Source organism: Melozone crissalis, unplaced genomic scaffold (genome assembly GCF_028551555.1).
Source record: "Melozone crissalis strain CALT ecotype California unplaced genomic scaffold, PUWL_Pcris_2 ptg000014l_1, whole genome shotgun sequence".
NCBI classification, from domain to species: domain Eukaryota; kingdom Metazoa; phylum Chordata; class Aves; order Passeriformes; family Passerellidae; genus Melozone; species Melozone crissalis.
This window is the reverse complement of record NW_026535792.1, coordinates 2214761-2232284: the sequence shown is the minus strand read 5'-3', so window position 1 is coordinate 2232284 and position 17524 is coordinate 2214761. Positions and strand designations below refer to the sequence as shown.

The following is a 17524-nucleotide window of genomic DNA, read 5'->3' as shown; positions in this document are numbered from 1 at the left end:
GCAGGGGATAAGGAAGATCCTTGAAGCCTCCAGCACAGACACCCGGTGCTTGTGCTCTGGGTGTTCCAGACCATTGCATCCACCACTCAGTAGCAGGAAAGAAATGAAAACCTGCTCAGTACTGAAGGTTTTCCTGTGAGAGGTCCTAGCTGCTGTTTACTGCAACGTTCAATTGGAGGTGGCAATCCTTTCCCTCCCTCCCCCTCATCCCTGCAGAGCCGTGCTCATCCTGCTCTGCCCACAGGCCCAGGCACAGCCACGGGCAGTGGCTCTGCAGGCAGGAGCTGCTGGGCCCTGGGCTGCTCAGCCAGCTGAGAGTGAGCCCCGGGGCCTTGGGCACATCCAGGGCCCTGTGCTGGAGTGCACAATGCTGCCACAGGCTCTGAACTGCCCCAGGGCAGCCTCTGCATGTGCAGCCCCAGCCAGTTTCGGGGTTATCCAGCATCCTACAATTGGGGAATGCTTGGGTTTCCACAGAAGAGGACAAGCCTCCATCTGAGCCACACTTTTGCTCTGCTTTTTCCCCCACTTTCCTGTAGACATCTCCTGCTCCTCTCCCCTGGGCTGGAGAGGAGGTGACAGAGGCACTACCTGGGGAGAACAAGGTTGGCATGAGAGCTGTGACCACCACTCGGTGACCCTGGCTGCGACAGGCCAGCCTGCTGCAAGGTACAGTGCCAGTCTTGCTTTAAAAATAAAAAACAATAGAGAATAAATAGGTCTTAACATTGACATTCAAGAACGTGCCATTGCTGCTGTGTGCATCCTGCTGGGCAGTGCCAGTAATTTAGAATTAGAGCGATGCAATGAAAGATGAGGCATTTTCTTGTGCTGGGTTACAGTACAAAGGCAGATCCTGGTATATATGAAATACTCCCGGTGAAATAGGGGGACTTGCAAAATAGCTGCAATCCCAGCTGCCCCCGCTGTCTAGTATGGGAGACAAAAAGAGAAATTCAGGTTAAGAAATAGACAGACAACATGACATCACTTCTCCAAACCTCGGCTCTGAGCCTGCCAGCCCGTCCTGCTCCCTCACATACCAGGTTTGCTCCACTGTGAGTGACTGTCCCTCCTTCAGCCCTGGGCTTGTGTCTGTGTCTGTGTGTCTGTGTGTCCATCACCCCCGGCTGATGCCCCTGGTCCTGGTTCAGCCCTGAGGGAGGTGCCACGTGTTGCCTTTCTGGGCTCCCATTTCAGTAGTACCAACAAGTCTGGAGAGCCCTGGGCTCCCAGGGTCAGTGGAAGCAGCTCCTGGGCAGCTCCACTGCACACAAATAGCTGGGACCATCAGGGATGGGGGGCTGGCAGAGGCCTGGCACCAGTGCAATGTTTATTTAGTTAGAAAACTTAGAAACTCCTTGTCTGACATCAGCCTGGGTGAGATGAGCAGTGCCTTTGCTTCCAAGTGAAACACAGCAGGTTTGGTACGTGACAGGAGATGGGAACCAAAGCAACAGTGACATTCCCTGGCTGTTGGCTCCAGGTTTGTCCCTGCAGTGTCACCAACCCCAGCCAGCACAAGTGAGTGGGACACTGCCCCATCCCATCCTCCTACAGAGAGATGGGGCAGCCCTGTGAGACCAAAGGCTTCTGCACATGAGTGAGCCCAGTGTTGGCTTTTGCTGTGTATGTGACTTAAATCCAGGTGCCCCAGTCTGGGATCTGGTGGTGTTAGAGGTGAGGAAACCACAGACAGACAAATGAAAGGCTCAGCTCCACCTGCCAGCAGCTTACAGCTCCTGGTGGCTACTCCAGGATCATGGAGCTCCTTAGGAGAGCCTGGGCAGCCTCTAATGAGCCAGCTCTGCATTTTGGGGTGAGGGACATGAAGATTATCTTCAATTTGCTTCTCCATTTCCAGCAGTGCTGCTGAGCAGATGCTCACAGGGTGAAAAGCAGGATTCCCTCTGTGCCCCAAGAGCCCCCTGCAAAGTGTTCCCTGTCACACCATGGCTGGGAGGGAGCAAATCAAACCAGAGCTGGTGTAGATTCAGGAAATGTTGGTTATAAATGATTGCTGGCTGCTACAGCAAAGAGCAGAGTGAGAATTCCTCCTCCTGCAGAGCTGCAGGTAAATAGCTGTGTGGTTTGTTTATGGAATTAGGCACATTTGAGCTGGCAAAGGCAAAAATCCCAGCACATCAGCTGTTTTATTTCATCCAGCTCAGCTACTTTTATCTCCCTAAGCTAAAATCCACCTGTACTGCAGTTAGGGCTGGCAGTGCCTCCCAGGCAGGTGTCCCTCAGCCCTTCCCCTCCCAGCACCAGCTGGAAGAACCAGTGAATGCCACTTGGGCTGGCCAGACTTGTTTGGCTCTCCCAGGAATTGCCTTTTCCCAGGAGATGTTGAGAAACAGCCTAAGACCATTCCTGCTGATGTAACCACAGCTCTGGGTCTGCCTGGGACCAGACCTTTGCTTGGGACACAATATATTTTCTGGAGCACCAGTGGATGTTTGGGATTCTGGGTACACCAGGGAGTCATTAGCCCTCAAGAAACATTATGTGCAAGATCATGGAGGATTTAACTCTGAAGGCTGTAGAGTTATTTGTTATTAAGGTAATTTGAGGATAATTAAGAAGTCTGACATCAATTGTCAAATTTTGTTTCATGAATTAATTTAAGCAGAACAAACATATTTAGAGATTCTCAGCCCATGGTGCTGCAGCCACGTGTGAGCCCTGGCTGTGCTGCCTCCTCATCCCTCCCAGCCACAGGGTCCAGCTTTCATGGAGGTGAAAGCTCTGCCCCACAGTGCTGGGGCTCACTGGAAGCACTCAATCAGCTGGACTTCCAGAGAAATATTGGGAATATGCTCTAATTTTGAAGTCCCTGCCTTCTGTGTTGCCTGGATACCAATCACCAGACCTTTGGAGGGTTTATTTTTGTTAGCAGGGACTGGAAACGTCCCTCCCCCAGACTGGGCTCCTCTCTTGTGTCCTGAATTTCCCCTGGTGTGCTGCAGACCAGCCTTGGGTGCCCCAGCCAGGTGGAAGTGCTGAAGGGAGGTGCTGTGCCCTGGTGCAAGGTGCTCTCCTGTTTAACCCTTGCTGGGATGAAGTGCCTGTGCTGGCTGCTGTCCCTGACCTGGCCAGCCCTGGCTGCTGCAGGGACAGTGACACACTGAGGGCCCATTGCTGCTTCTCAGAGAGCCTCAGGAGTGGGGACACATCCTCTACAACAACCAGAGGAACCTCTGAGCCCAGCCCTGCATCCCTGGGATCACTGCTTCTCTCTGCTGGGGTTTTCCTGGCTCTTCTGCAAAGCATGGGTGTTTTTCCTTAAAATGGTCATTCCTGAGGCCACATCATTCCATCAGTGCAGCACTATTCATTTAAAAACCAAACCTCTAAACACAGAAGGACTCAGCTGAAAGGAAGAGCTCAGGATTGGCATCATTGAGCACCATGCACAGGAAAGAAACTGCTCAGAAACCTGCTCTGAAAACCCTCGTGCCGGGTGAGCCCGTCACCAGGTGCCACAGGGCTGGCACTGTGACAGCCAGCCCCTCTCTGCTGCTGTCAGACTGGCCTGGACACCTGGCAGCCCCAGATCTCTGTGCCCACCCCTGGAGCTCCACAGCAGCTCAGCCACCACAGCCCTGGTGCCAGGCTGCACAGGGGACACCCTCTGCTGGTGCCAGGCTGCACAGGGGACACCCTCTGCTGGTGCCCTGCTCTGGGCACAGCCCCCAGCCCTGCCTCCTCAGAGAATGGGGCAGCAGGAGGTGGCCCAGGTTCTCCACAGCCTGGCCTCAGCCTCCAGCCCCCTGTGCCCCTCCCTGAAAGGCTCTGTCTGGTCCAGGGCCACCAGAGACCCCTTCCAACTGCAGGACAGGCTGTCCCCAGGTAGACCACACTGGTGGGAAAAGACGTGGGTTTAAACTGGATGAAAGCAGCTAAAAACCAGGCACCTGCCTGCCAAGGCTTTTTGCTGACAGAATCCAATTGTTTGGGACTGGGAGTTTCTTCCTCTCCATTTTCTGAGGAATGTGGTGAGTCAGGGCCTGGCAGGGCAAGGAGAGCTCACTCTGAGCATTGGGCACATTCCCAGCTCCTCCTGGGACGAGACTCCCCTGGGACTGGGGCTGCCTGAGCCCAGGAATTGACCTTCAGAGGGGCCTTGGGAACCTTCAGCCTGCTTCTGAGAAGGTAAGGCAGCTTCTGAGAAGGTAAGGCAGCTTCTGAGAAGGTAAGGCAGCTGCTTCTGAGAGCCCTCAGCTCCTCAGTGCCTGCAGGTGAGCTCCCAAACGTACCTGGGAAGCCAGGTGTGCCCCTGTGTCCCTGCCAGTGCCAGCCCTGCCTGTCTGAGGCAGCTGAGCTGCCACAAAGAATTCCAGCTGTGGCTTCTGAGCCTGATTTTTCAATTTATAAAGAGATAAACATGTAAAGGAAATGGTTCAGATCCTAAAAACTAAAGGAAATCTGTAGCAGCTGCAAATGCATTTCACAGTTCTCTGTCACTGTGATTCTTTCTCTCTCCCCACTGGTCCCCCAGCTGTGACTGTGCCTGTGGGTGGGAGTTCCTCTGCATGCGCTTAAGGCACCTTTGTAAACACACTAAGTTAGTTAAAACTAATGAAGTTAATAGCTCCACGTAGAGGGAACAACTAGCTCTATTATAAGATTTTTCTTTTGAAAAAGGGAATTATTGAAGTAGCTGAAACCAGTGGATTGAGTATTTTGTATATCATAAATCAAATATATCATATATATACATAATCCATTCAATATTTTTACTTTAGCTTTATCAACAAATACTTGGTTGTTGGTTCTTGGTTTCCTTTGGTGATTCTGTGTGGTAAGGTGATGTTCTACAAATATTGCATCCCTGTCTTTTGAAAACGGCAGCTACAAAGTGAATATTGGTCTCTAGGCCTGGCTATAAGCTGGTTAATGCTTTTTATGTGGAATAGCTTTTGATATTCCCTGTTGGCTGAGCCCAGGGTGTGGCTCTGTTACACCTGAGCCGTGGCAGAGCAGGGGTCTGGCAGCAGCCCCAGGGGACTGCAGGAAGAGGCTGGGTGGTGTTTCCCTCCTGGGCTCCCTGAGGGACATTCCCAGGCCTATCTCAGATCCAGGAGCTGGGCCTGAGAGCTGCCTGTCCCCCAGGACACAGATTCCTTGCTCCATCTTCTGGAGCACAAGCTCAGTGAGCTACACCCCAGCCCAATCTGCCAGGAGCTGTGGGAACCACTGTGCCAAGTGTTCCCGTGGTGCAGATGGAACCGGAATATTGAGAATGTAAACGTGGAGCAAAGTGAAATGTAAAACCCTGGGCCCTGTGACTCATCTGAGATCCTGTTTTGGACTGCCCTGGAGTCAGTGCCCACAAGTGCTGGTGCCAGCATGACGGGACCTCAGTCTCAGGGAGGGCTCTTGTCAGCTCTGCTCTCAATCCCTGTCAGCAGAGGGCACGAGCAGGGGCAGCTTCTTTCCTTGGGGCTTTCCTTTAGCTCAGCATGGCCAGAGCCAGGCAGGGGAATGCAGCACTGTGCCACCAGCAGCTCCCCAGAGCCCCTGTGGCCACTGGGTCCTGCCTGAGTGTGCCCTGGCCAGCTCTGCTGCCCTGAGCTGAGCCCTCCCTCTCTCCCTGTGCTGCAGAGCCCGTGGCCCTGGGCAGCTCTGCATCCATCGTCCATGGCCCAGGAGCGCTGGGAGCCAGGCAGGCAGCTCAGTGGGGCTGGCTCTGTCCCTCCCTGCCAGGCTCCTATCTCACCTCTTCTAGGACACCCTCCTCACACCTGGGCAGGGTTCTGCAGCTCTGGATACCATACCTTTGAAGCTTTTTTCCATTATGTATGTGTTCTGACGTCTATCCATCCCACAAGCACCTGCATAAAAATGATATATAATGGAAAACAAATAAATATTTATGTAAATTGGATTGCTTTGACTACTGAGCAGCATATATTCTTCCCTCTAAATTGTACATCAAGGCCCTCATTTAGGGAGGCTCTTAAGCACATCCTCAGCTGTAAGCACACACTCAGCTCCAGTGGGGAGTCTGTGCACGCCTGGAATTATGCATGTGCTTCAGAGTTTCCCTGGAAGGGAGAGCTCTCTGCAGCAGGGTTACCAAGAGCTGCCATCCATCAGGAGATCAGGATAAAAACCATCTGCTGAGACATTCATTACTGGAATGGTGTGAAAGAAGCCTAAAACATGCCCTTTCAAATCTGAGTCTGCAGGTTGTGTTGCAGCACTCTGTGACTAATTTTAGGCTTTGTTTTGTTTGTGGAGAGTGTATTGTTTAACTCACAGCTTAGACTCTAAGGTGTGCACAATCTTCTTAAATTACCTACTATCACTTTGCTCATGAATTTGCACAGTTCAGTGACTGAAGTGACAACAGTCCCTAAGTGACCACTGTGCTCTGACAGTGCAGCACCAGGAGCAGAGCTGGCAGCCAACAATTCTGCCTTGTGCAGCTCCAAAGGAACTCACTGTTCCTCACAGAAGCTGAGACAGAAGGGGATGGGGATCTTTTCCATTTTTACTCCTGCAAATTACCCTAGATATCAATCAAAAGGAAAATCTAATGTAAGCCTTTGAATCTTTTTAGCTATAGAGTCTGGTATTTCCTATTGACTGGGACAATCAATACAGATTTGGTTACTGAGAAATGTCCTTGTGGCTTATGGGATTCCCAGGCAAGTAACTCAGTTACTCTGGGAAAAGAGCCCCACAGACAGCCTGTCCCAGAGGTGTCCCAGCTGTTCGTCCTTGTGTGTCCTCTGGTCTCTACAGAAAAGTTGTCACAGACATGGGCAATGCTGTACCAGCCCCTTTTTCATGACAGCTTCATTTTTTTTTTGCTAAATAAGGGAAATGACTAGATTAGACAATAAATGTGTTACTGGCACATCAAAGACAAACCAACCCTTTGCTGTGGTTCTCAGTGCCCATCCCTGAGCACAGGAAGGGGCTGGTGGCACCAAGTGGCTCTCTGGGATGGGGCTCTTCTGGCCATGAGTGACCCCCAGTCCATGTGAGCACCTGCTTTGTGTTCACCACATCCAGTTCCCAGACTCACCCTGCTGCAGGGGGCAAGGCAGACTGGGAGCTTTGGGCAGCTCTGTCCCAGAGCAGGGTGAGCTCTGTGCTCTTTCCCTGCTGTGTTCTGAGTCAGAGCCGGGAGGATGGAGCCAGTTCCTCCCTTGGCCACAGGGCTGGGGCTCCCCAAGGCCAGCCCTGGGGATCACATCCTCCTCCTGCCAGGGCTGAGCAAACCTCCAAGGGCAGCACCTGGGGCTCAGCCCACAGAGCCAGGCTGGGGGAGCGCTGGGGAGCTCCCAGCTGGGTCCCAGGGGAAGGGGCAGGGAACAAAGGGACCCAGGCTGAGCCCTGGGGAGGTGCATTGCCCTTGGGAGGGCCACACAACCCCACAAAGCCCTTCCCAACCAAAAATTCCCATAATTCCTCCTTTAGTTTTCTCTTTTATCTGTTATAATACTGTGGGTTTATGACCCATTTTTTTGTATTCACTGAGTTCCTTGAGAGGTGAAATGAATAAAAGATACATTATTTTTAAAACTGCAAAAGTAGTTAATGTGGAAAAGTCCTAAACCAGCCCAGTGCCAGGGATCTGGCACTTCAGGAAAGTCCAGGTTTAAGTTTGAAGCTAAATTATCTGCTGGGGTGAAATCAGAGTCTCAGCTGGAAATAGTTTTCCACACCTTTTGGCTTTGAGAAGAAAGTGAAGTCAGCTGTGAATCAAACTTATAGCCTTTGGTCCTCTGGAATAAATGCAGCTTTGAGTCACTCACGATGTGCTGCAAATCCCCCTTTAGTGTCTGCATCCAGGACTGCTGTTAAAAGAGCATCAGAGATAAACCCAGCTCTGCCTGCAGCTGCTGTGGCCACTGCTCCAGATAATGGGACAGGAACCTTTCCTGAACTCAGGTGAGTGCTTTGGGAGTTTTCACCTGCTTGGGATGGGAGCTGGAAGTTGGGCTCTGCCACTGCCCAGTGCAGACTGGACTGGAGCAAGAGGATTATTCACAGGGCAAACAATTCCAGCTCTGCAACACGAGAGGGAGAAAATGCAAGGACAAGCCATTCCCCAAACAAGGACCAGGCCACCTTGGGCAGGCAGTGACACAGGAAGGTGACAAAGCCTCTTCCTGGCACCACGGAGTCCCCAAACTCTGATGTCTTAAACCTGCATCCATGGGAATTACTTGTGCTCCTCCCCAGACTCCACTGAACACAATCAGCTCCCTGAAAACCTGGAGTTTGAAGCTCACAAACAAATGTGCAGCAGTAAAAGTACAGGCTTTGTCCTTGCATTTCCCACTTGGAAAGGACATGAACTTGGCAAAGTCTTGCTGAACAGGTAAAACACCTGCAGTCTGGTGAGACCCACTGCAATTAAAAAATCCTTATCACTGCAGGTTTGAGGAGATGAGTGTTCAAGTTAATTTTGGTGTGGATATTCTTACAATTTCCATTCCCCAGCTCTAGTTCATGTTTAGGACACCTGCAGTTTCTAACAGGGCTGTGGACATTTCTGGAGCCTGGTTCTCCTCATCTGCTGGGTCCCATCCCTTGGGCTCACCAGGAGTCACTGGCTGAGGAACCAGTGGAGACTTTCCATCCATTCCAAATTTCTCTTCCATTTCCCTCTCTCTTCTTGGCTGACTCCCACATGTGCTCTCTGTGATGATCCATGGGGTCACAGCAGAGGAGCTGGGCAGTTGTCCTCTGCTATTTTTAATTTTTAACTGAATCCAGCCCTGCCCAAGGCTTGGCTGCTCTTCCAACACGAATTGGAGCATCTGTGTTATGAAACTAAGGCTGATCATGGCATCAGAAGGTGGAACAGGTTTTTAACTGTGGTACTTCCTTGCTTGATGACGTTTAAAGTCAAGATTCCCTGTGTGACCTTATTAGACTTTTATTTTATGTTTACAATTCAAAGCTGAAGATTTAAACTATCTTTTGAAATTTTCATGAGAGTAACCTGCAGCTTTTATTGCAGTAATACCAAGAAGTGAAAACTTTTTATTTGCATGTAAAAACAGCCTTGATCTGAGCAAGGATTCAATGTTGTGAAAGTTAGCATGAGCACGCATTAATTCTGGTACTGAGAAGAAAGGGAAAAAAATTCTAATTTTCATCAATTAGTTTGAAAAAAGAAAGAAAAAGTTATCTTGGGTGCAAAATGCTCTGGGAAAAAAATTGAGTGTTTTGCTGGAGGCTCCTTAGCTAAAGTATTTATCACTTCTAGATCATTCTTGGTGCAGAGGCATTTAGCATTGTTTCTGCTGGTAAAATAAAATGCATGAATGCAGAAGAGAGGTGGCACATGGGGAGCTCAGGACAGCACAAGTTAAACACAAATAAAGCAAATAGTGTGCAAAAAAAGCAGCAAAATAATAAAAGGAAAATTAATGTGGTTTGAGAAGCATTTGGAAACCCTCACACACAGCCACCTCCTTGTCACATACAGATAAGCACAACAGTGGTTCTGCAGCTTATTACACAGAAAGCATTGATGGTGTTAAGGATGAAAAGATTTTGCACTGAAGCTTGACAGGTTTGTGATTTTCCTGATGCAGGGAAGAGTTATCTTTGGAGCGAGGCAGGGGCAGGATGTGATGCCTGGTGCTGCCCTGTGTTCATTCCTTTGCCATGTGAGCTGGGAGATAGTTGACCTTAAAAATCCCATAATATCCCCTAATGCTGCACTCTCCCTCCTCCTGCATATTTTCAGTGAGATGTTACTAATCCCAGGAAAGGAAAGGGCAAAAGCTTTGGGCCACTGACGAGCCAAACTCAGTGCTCAAATAGGAAAACAAATAGCATCCAAAGCACTAAATCTGGGCAGGATTTGAGCTAAGAGCTGCTAAAAACCCTGTTAAAAGTCAAGCCAGGAAGAATAAACTCAGAACAGGCAATTACACTTCACTCTTGGCTTGGTTGCACTGGCTGGTGGTTCAGAATTGCCACGGAATGATTTATTGGGAGATAATGGAGCATTGCACACCCCAGCTCCCACAGAGGCTCCACACCTTCATCAAGATGCCAGTATTTAGTGCTAAGCTTTATTAAGCATGAAAGGAAAAAAAATAAAAAAGCCAAATTTGAATTTTTAATGTCCTGAGTTAGTCCTTAAAAAAACATTTATGGAGTAGATGATAGTGATTCAACAGAGCAACCTTGGAAGGGAGACTAAAATGAATATTGACTTTGCTTTCCCAGTCTGTGGTTTGTGGTAAAGGAAACAATTTTTAACTCTCCATCTTTCACTACTGGCAATTCTGATTGTGAACTAAAGACAACACCAATATTCCTCATTATTGTTAATGCCTTTATGAAAGGCTGATTTGGATTTGGAATTGCTCTGAAGTGTACTAAAGTGATTAAAGTGTTTAAAAATTACTGACCTAGTTCATTCAGATAGCTGTAGGGTCTCCAGTCTGCAGTTTCTCTGTCAAGGATTTTGTTACTGAGCTGTTCAAAAAGTATGATAATGGGTTAATGCTGGAAGAGACAGACAGTTCCCACCCCAGACTACAGCCCAAGGATGTCAGGAATAAAAATGGGAGGTGACTCCTGCCTTGGCCTCACCATCTCAGCCCTTTATCTGTGTGAGCTGGACAGCTGTTCACTAGCATTAGGGAAAATCACAAAGGAAAGTCACTTCACCAAGCCATGAACACAAACATGCTGGAGAACACAGGATTTCCTTTGGAACCACGACTGGGATGCCTGTGGATGTGGGTGACACTCCAAAGTAACCCATGGAGATGGATGGATCACACCCCTACAGCAGCATGCACAGAGGGGCTCCTGGAGCTGGGGCTGCACTCACAGGACAGGCAGGGGACACGAGTTCTCTCAGTTCAAGGAAAATCACTTTGGCAATGATGGAGCACCAAGGCCCCTGTGCATCTGCCAGCAGAGAGGAGAGTCCAGGGCTGCCCTGCAGGTGCTGCTGCTGGGACAGCACCTCCCAGAGTGTGCAGGAGAGGAGAGGAGAGGGGCCTCTGCTCCGGGGTGCACGGCCCCACTGGGCTGGGACAGGGCAGACGGGGCTCCACAGATGAGTGGTCACCAGCTGAGCCCTGCAGGGCGGTCTGGGAATAGCTGTAGGTGCTAAAACTGCCGAGCTTTCCTCCTCACATCATTCCCTTGAAAGCCACACCTGCTGGAATGCAGCTGGTCCAGAGGAAGTGTCAATTCAAGAGCAAATCCCAGCCTTGTTTCTGAAAAGGTCTGAAGACATCACTGCCCTCCTGTGTCTGCTCCCAGACTGGGAAGCCTCCTGCTGTGTTTGGAAGCATTCACCTCTGCTATTTTACTGGATTTACAAGAAAATGCTAAACAAAAAGGAGGTTGAGATTGAGAGAGTATTCAAAATTGCCACATTTAATTTTTCCTGATCTACCATTTCTTTTTGCTTAGCTATCTTAGTAGGTTTTTAGACCTGGAACAAAATCCCCCACTGATGTATTGAAGCCTGTTGGGATACTAAATCCCAGCTGGGGCCCAGCACCTCCAGCCACATTCCAAGGGCATTTTCACCCCTCCACTGTCCTTTCCAACAGCCCTCAGTGCTGCTGCCACCCCACCCTGGGCTACAACATCCCTGTGTTGTCCCTGTGCCCGCAGTGCTCCCGCTGCCCCCGGCACTGAGGAAGCTCTGCAGGAAATCAGGAGAGCCCAGGAGTCATTTCCTGATCATCCAGCAGCTCCCTGTGCTTCCCAAACTGGGAATGGAAACACAGACAGCAGAGGCAGGGATGGATGGATGGATGGATGGATGGATGGATGGATGGATGGATGGATGGATGGGGCAGTTGGACAGCCCAGCAGTGGTGTGAAGAGCAGATCCATTTGGAATGTGGTCACTGGGAGGAATTTGACCCTTGGCACCATCGGTTCTCCTCAGCAGAGCCCACAGCTTCATTCTTCTCTTCAAAACTTGCAGCCAGAACACAAATGCTGATTTTTCAACCCAGCTGCACCACTTAGAGCACATTTATTAAAGTCTTGGGGTTTCTATTAAAAGCTGTGGCTTTGCAGGATTTATAAATCAGCTCACAAACCTAAAATTTTGGCATGAAGAGCTACGGGCTAGAATTGATTTTTTTTAATGAAATGATTTGGGGACATTTCTAAGTTTTTCTGAATGCAATTTTTCTGAATGTGATTATAGCTGTCTCTTTGTGCTACTATCATTTCTTAGCACTCTATAATTTGTTAACTTTTTTTTTTTTAAGATAGAAAATACTTCAATTTTTACTGTGAAGCAAAATTGCTTTTCTGGAGGAAGAAATCCTTCATAGTAAATTTATCCATTAAAATTCCAGGCTGGTAATTTTAGCAATTTGGTTAAAACTACCTCATATCTGGCAACGTTTCCTTTAAGATCAAGGAGATACCAGCCTGAGTAAACAAAGTCATTATCTGCCTGTCTGAAACAGCTGGATAGATGACAGTGGCCACTTGATCACCACCAGCCATTTGTCAATGCCCAGGTTTTTAAGTCCATGGTGATTAGGCAAAGAAGTGCTGGCAGGAATTCCATCATACCTTTATCCTGCAGGAGTGCAATCAATAATTTGACATTTATTTTCCTAAATACTGACTTCAGATCTCTCTGGTCCAAGCTTGTGCTGCTCAGTTTTAGATACCCATCCTGAATGTGCTGCAGCCATTCTGCATTTGCAGTCCTCCTTTTTCTTGGGCAAGTTTTAGTCAGAGATACTTAAATGGTGCTTTCTGTACTGAATGTCTTTTTATTAGCTGGGTGACATCCAGTCAGACCATTTCCAGTGACCTCTGTTTTGCATTTTCTAATTTTATGTGAAGTCTTTGGCAGAATTTAGGACTTCCTTTAATAGATGTGAAACTGCTGGCTTTAAAAAATCAGGACATCTAATAGCAATTGATTTTTATGATGTCTGTAGAAACCAACACCTGGACTTTTGCTGCGATGCTGGAAGGGAGTGAGGGTGGAATTATGAGCTTTGCAAAAGCTCAAGGTGAGAATGCTCCATTTTGCAGCAGCCTCATCCTTTACACAGAGTATTCTTCATCAACTTTGCAGAGCTTGGTAAAAGAGATTTGTTTTTACTTCATGTACTTAGTTCAAAAACTCAGACACAAAGCTGGCATTGAAGCCCTGAGAGGGATTCTGTGAGTGGTCCTGCCAAACACCCTCTGCACAAAACAGGTCCTCAGCATCTGAAATCTGCTCTGTGGTTCAGCAACGAGAGCTCTGATGTGAAGACACAGATATGGAGGTACGTAATCTCCATTTATCTGCTTTGGAAATTTGTGGTAATTCTGTGGCAAAAGGTCACCTGAGTTCATGTCTGATACTCCTTGGTAACTTGCAGCATCATTGCTAGCTGGTGCTGCACATGTCATGAGAAAAAAGGCCAAACCTACTTGTAGGAGCTCATAAGCAAAGGTCAAGGTTTGGCTTCAGTTAAAGTCACAGTAAAACTTCTCTTGGCTCCAGTGGTTCCAGCATTTCCCCCAGGCTGACTTGCCAAGTTCTCTCCCATGGGAAGAGCAATTACTTGTGGCAAAGTGCTGGGAGTTAAAAGCCTGCACTGAGATGCTGGAGCCTCCTCCTGAACCTCAGAGCTGCAGATCCATTCTCAGGGTCCTTGCACAGAGATGAGGCTCAGCCCTGAAAGCTCCTGCTGGCACCTGGCACAGGCTTGGGGACAGGACTGCAAGGGCTTGGATCCCCCAGTCCGTGTGTCCAGCTGCCTTTTACTGCAAACACCCAGGCACACAATCCCTCAGAGAGCTGATCAAGCTCCATTTTAACAGTAATCAGATTTCTTTGTCCCATTAGTCTTCCTGGGAAGCTATTCCAAAATCTCACTGATCTGATGGTAGAAATCTAATTTCCAGCTTCGATGCATTCATGGCCAGTTCATCCTCATTTGTTCTCGAGCCAGCTCTGTCATCTCACTTAAATAGCTCTCCTCCCTCCTCGTGTTTACCTTGCTGAATTTATAGATGGCAATCATGCTCCCCCTCAGCGTTCATTTTGCCAGATAAAAGCAGCCAAGCCTTTTCCAGTCTCTTCTGATAGGCTCCCCCTTATCCTCCCACTTGTTTTCCTCCTGCCCGTGTTCCAGTCTGTGCTCCACTGGCACACCCCCAGCCCCAAACACACTGGGGAGGGTTTGATGCCTCCACTGGTGCTTGTCTCTCAGCAGCCCCAATGGTTCACCTTCAGGACCTGAGCAGTGGCCAAATGTGTGTCTGGCAGAGGGGGCATGAGGAGGTGAGATCCTTCTCCCTGCTGAACCTGGCCCTGCTCCCATCCTGTGCAGACACACCCGTGTCACAAACTGTCCCCAGTGCAGGGGTGGGCCCTTCAGCTCCTGCTAAAGCCTCACCCACCTCCTTCCCCCCAGAGGTGCCACCCTGGGAGCTGCAGCAGGGTCAGAACACAGAGCTGGCAGCCCCCAGGCAGGGATCCTGGGCATGGGAGAGGATAGCAGGAAGGAAACAGGAATGATATGTGTAGAGTTGGGGGAGAAAAGAGAATAGGAATAGGGTCATGGGAAATAAAAAAGATAATAGAGTGGAGAGATCACCAAGAAAAGAGAGGAGAAAAGGCAAGACACAGAAAGAAAGGGCAGGGAAGCACAGGAGAGAAAACTCTCCCCAAACTGGAGCAGGGCTCCCAGCTGTCCTGCCTTTGTGAGAGGAATGGCTCCAGCCCAGCACCCCCAGGCCTGATCTCCTTGGAGCACAGGGAGGAAACACATCCCGGGTCTGGCTCAGCACTTCAGACATTCCTCTGCCATTGTTTTTTCATTTTGCATCTGTGCTGGCTCCTTTGTGACCCCAGCTGGCACTCTAAAGAAATGAATCCTCCAAGTACAGCTTGTGCACATTTCTCGCAAAAAGTGAGAATGGCACCAGGCACACTGATTTGGAAATGAACTCGTTAAGGCAGCCATTAGGGCTTTATATGCTCCTTTGTCTTACTTGGCTGCAGAGCTGCAGACAGACAAAGTGTATTTTTGGCCATCCTCAGCTATTCAGCACTGCAAAGCATTCTCATTAATAAGGGAGATGGTGGGAGATCTAAAGGAAATATCAGCCCATATATTTTGATAAATACCCTGAAAATAACACTTCTATTGGTCTTTCAGTGATTATCAGGACAACCTGAGTGACCACAATGGCCAGAGCTGCAGCAGGGGGAGCAGCTTCCAGGCACCACTTGGGGATTAAACCTTTCCAGCAGCTTAATTTTTGAAGTAGTTCTGTGAGAAGATGGTACTGCAGGCTGGGAGTCCAGGATAGGTGCTGGCTTTGACCTTTTCTGAATTGATTTAAATTTCTGCAAAAGGATTAGTGGTCCAGATGGACACTCATCCTAAATATGACATTATGAGCATTTGCACTTTCAATTTGGGGAGCAAAAATTCATGATGCAAGGGGACCATCTACATCAAAAAACATATTTACACATCTGTCTAAACATTTCTCTGAGAAATCTCTGGAGCCAGCCTTTTTATTACATTTTAATGAGATTTTCTTTTACCAACTAAGAAATTACTTACAGGAGCACATGTAGAGATATTTTTGCTGGTCCTGTACAATGCTGTCTTTTTTGCATTAATCTTGTTCATATGGCATTCTCATGAATAGTTACATTTGGATTAAGGTGACACAGCCTGAAATGCCATCATTTTTAAAGCTGACAACCTTGATGAAATCAACTGCATTTCCTCTTTCCCTGTGCTCTCTCTGCTTTGCCCCACCTGGGCTTATTAAGGCTCCAAAGGAAGAGCTGTTTTACCATTTGCCACATCTAAATTTACTGCTAAAGTGCTGAATTGAGTCACAGTGTTGTTCATGAATGGTCTGAGGGAATCAATTGCAACAAATGATAAGGGAAGAGCTCCTGGATGTTCCAGTGAGAGGGCTGGAACAGCTCTGCTGGAGAGCCAGGAATGACAGCAGAGCTCCCAGAATGTCCCTGCATGAGTCCTCAAAAGCACCCCAGGTACCTTCGTGCATCTTTCTGCTTGTCTGTGTCAGCAGGGAATTTGTGTGTCTGATGTGGGAAACAATGAAACAGCAAAGAGAGATTACTGATTAATGCTTCATTGATTTACTGGTGTTGTGTTAATGGATAATTATATTTATTGAGTTATTTATCTCTTCTGAGAAGAAAGCATACCTCAGAGTTGCTAAGACACCAAGCCTTGCTGACCCAGACAGGCTTGAGACTCCAGTTCCCATTCCCAGAGATTGGGAAGATACAGGGAGGGGAAACCCAACCTTTCAGTGTCTGGGACATCAGGAATGCTACCCTGGAGTTTGAAGTAGTGCTGGCAGACAACAGGGCCCGAGAGGCATTGCTTTGCTTGATTTCCTTGAACTGATAAGAACATTGCTGCAGTGGGGTGGGGTAATATCTACCTTACAGGAGCTGTTTCCATCCAGATTATTGGGAAAGAAGCGTGAAGTCACCCCACATGAGAGAGTGTGGTAGCTTGGATTGGAAAAACAATGAACACTGCTGCTACCCTGGGATATATCTGGGAAGAAAACAAGTCAGCACAAAATACTTTGGAAGCCACAACACTTCTTAAGAAACTGAAAACATGGTAGAGACAATCTAGTTTAGAAATCTTTGTTGGAGTACTGGGTGTTCTAAAACATCTGCAGATGCAATCTATCCTGCATTATGGTGTGAAGCTCTTAACTATTAGCATTAAATATAAGAGAAAAAACCAAACCACTTAAACAATACAGTGTTATCTTCTTGAAGGTATTAATAAAGTCCTTCCTGACAGTCCAGCTGCTTTGCAGGTGAGGGGAGGGAGGCAAAACTCAGGAAATGCATGGGCTGCACCACAGCTGCCTCCTTGGTTTAACCTATGGAACAGCCCCTGGGCAATCTTGTACTTGAAACAAATGAAACCTTTTGGTTACAAAACCAGGAGTAATGTTAGAAATCAAGGTACTATAACTGTACCAAGGAGTCCAAAATGCTTTCTAGTGTGTGCAAAGGCTTTTCAGAAACCAAAGCTGGAGCCCTGAAAGGCAAACCTGGGCAGTTACATTGTATGCTCAGAGATATTTTATCTATTTCCTCAATTTCAGTTATAAACACATTTACCGAGCAGAATAATTTACCAAGAAAGGCATCATATTTATAGTGGCAGTTCTAATGAAAACATCAATCCCAGTCTGGTTCCAGCTGCATAACAAATAGATACATATTTCAAAGTACCATCAGGAGAAGAGGTGGAAAATTCCAACTGGAGCAGCATCATTTAAACAACGAGGCCCTGTAAGGAGCAAATGAAGGGGCTTTGCTAAGGCATGGGCTCAAACTGCAGGCAGAGAGGTTGGTTGTGGGGAACACGTTCATGTCAAAGGGAAATGAAGTGCTGGGCTGGCTGCTTGAGCCCATCTCCACCTTTACTGGAGGCTGGCAGCCATGGGTGAGGAAGGACAGGGACTGGGGTCCCCAGCCACCATCACCTCCTCCCCTTGCCCTCTGCATTCGCCTCAC

The 17524-nt window shown here is 48.3% G+C and overlaps 1 protein-coding gene across 7 annotated transcripts in view; it reads right to left on the bottom strand.

Annotated features, from left to right (window-relative positions):
• The window catches only part of MEGF11 (multiple EGF like domains 11), a 252326-nt gene that overhangs the window by 2897 nt on the left and 231905 nt on the right, over positions 1-17524 (bottom strand). For 4 of the 7 annotated variants that reach the window (XM_054273115.1, XM_054273113.1, XM_054273117.1 and 1 more), the window contains one exon: positions 5781-5837. The exons of 1 other annotated variant lie outside the window; for it this stretch is intronic. In XM_054273115.1, coding sequence (XP_054129090.1) covers positions 5781-5837 — 57 coding nt within the window. Of the gene's footprint in view, positions 1-747; positions 931-5780; positions 5838-10394; positions 10462-16422; positions 16542-17524 lie in introns of all 7 variants that reach the window. 2 more of the 7 variants (XM_054273119.1, XM_054273118.1) reach the window with 2 other exon arrangements.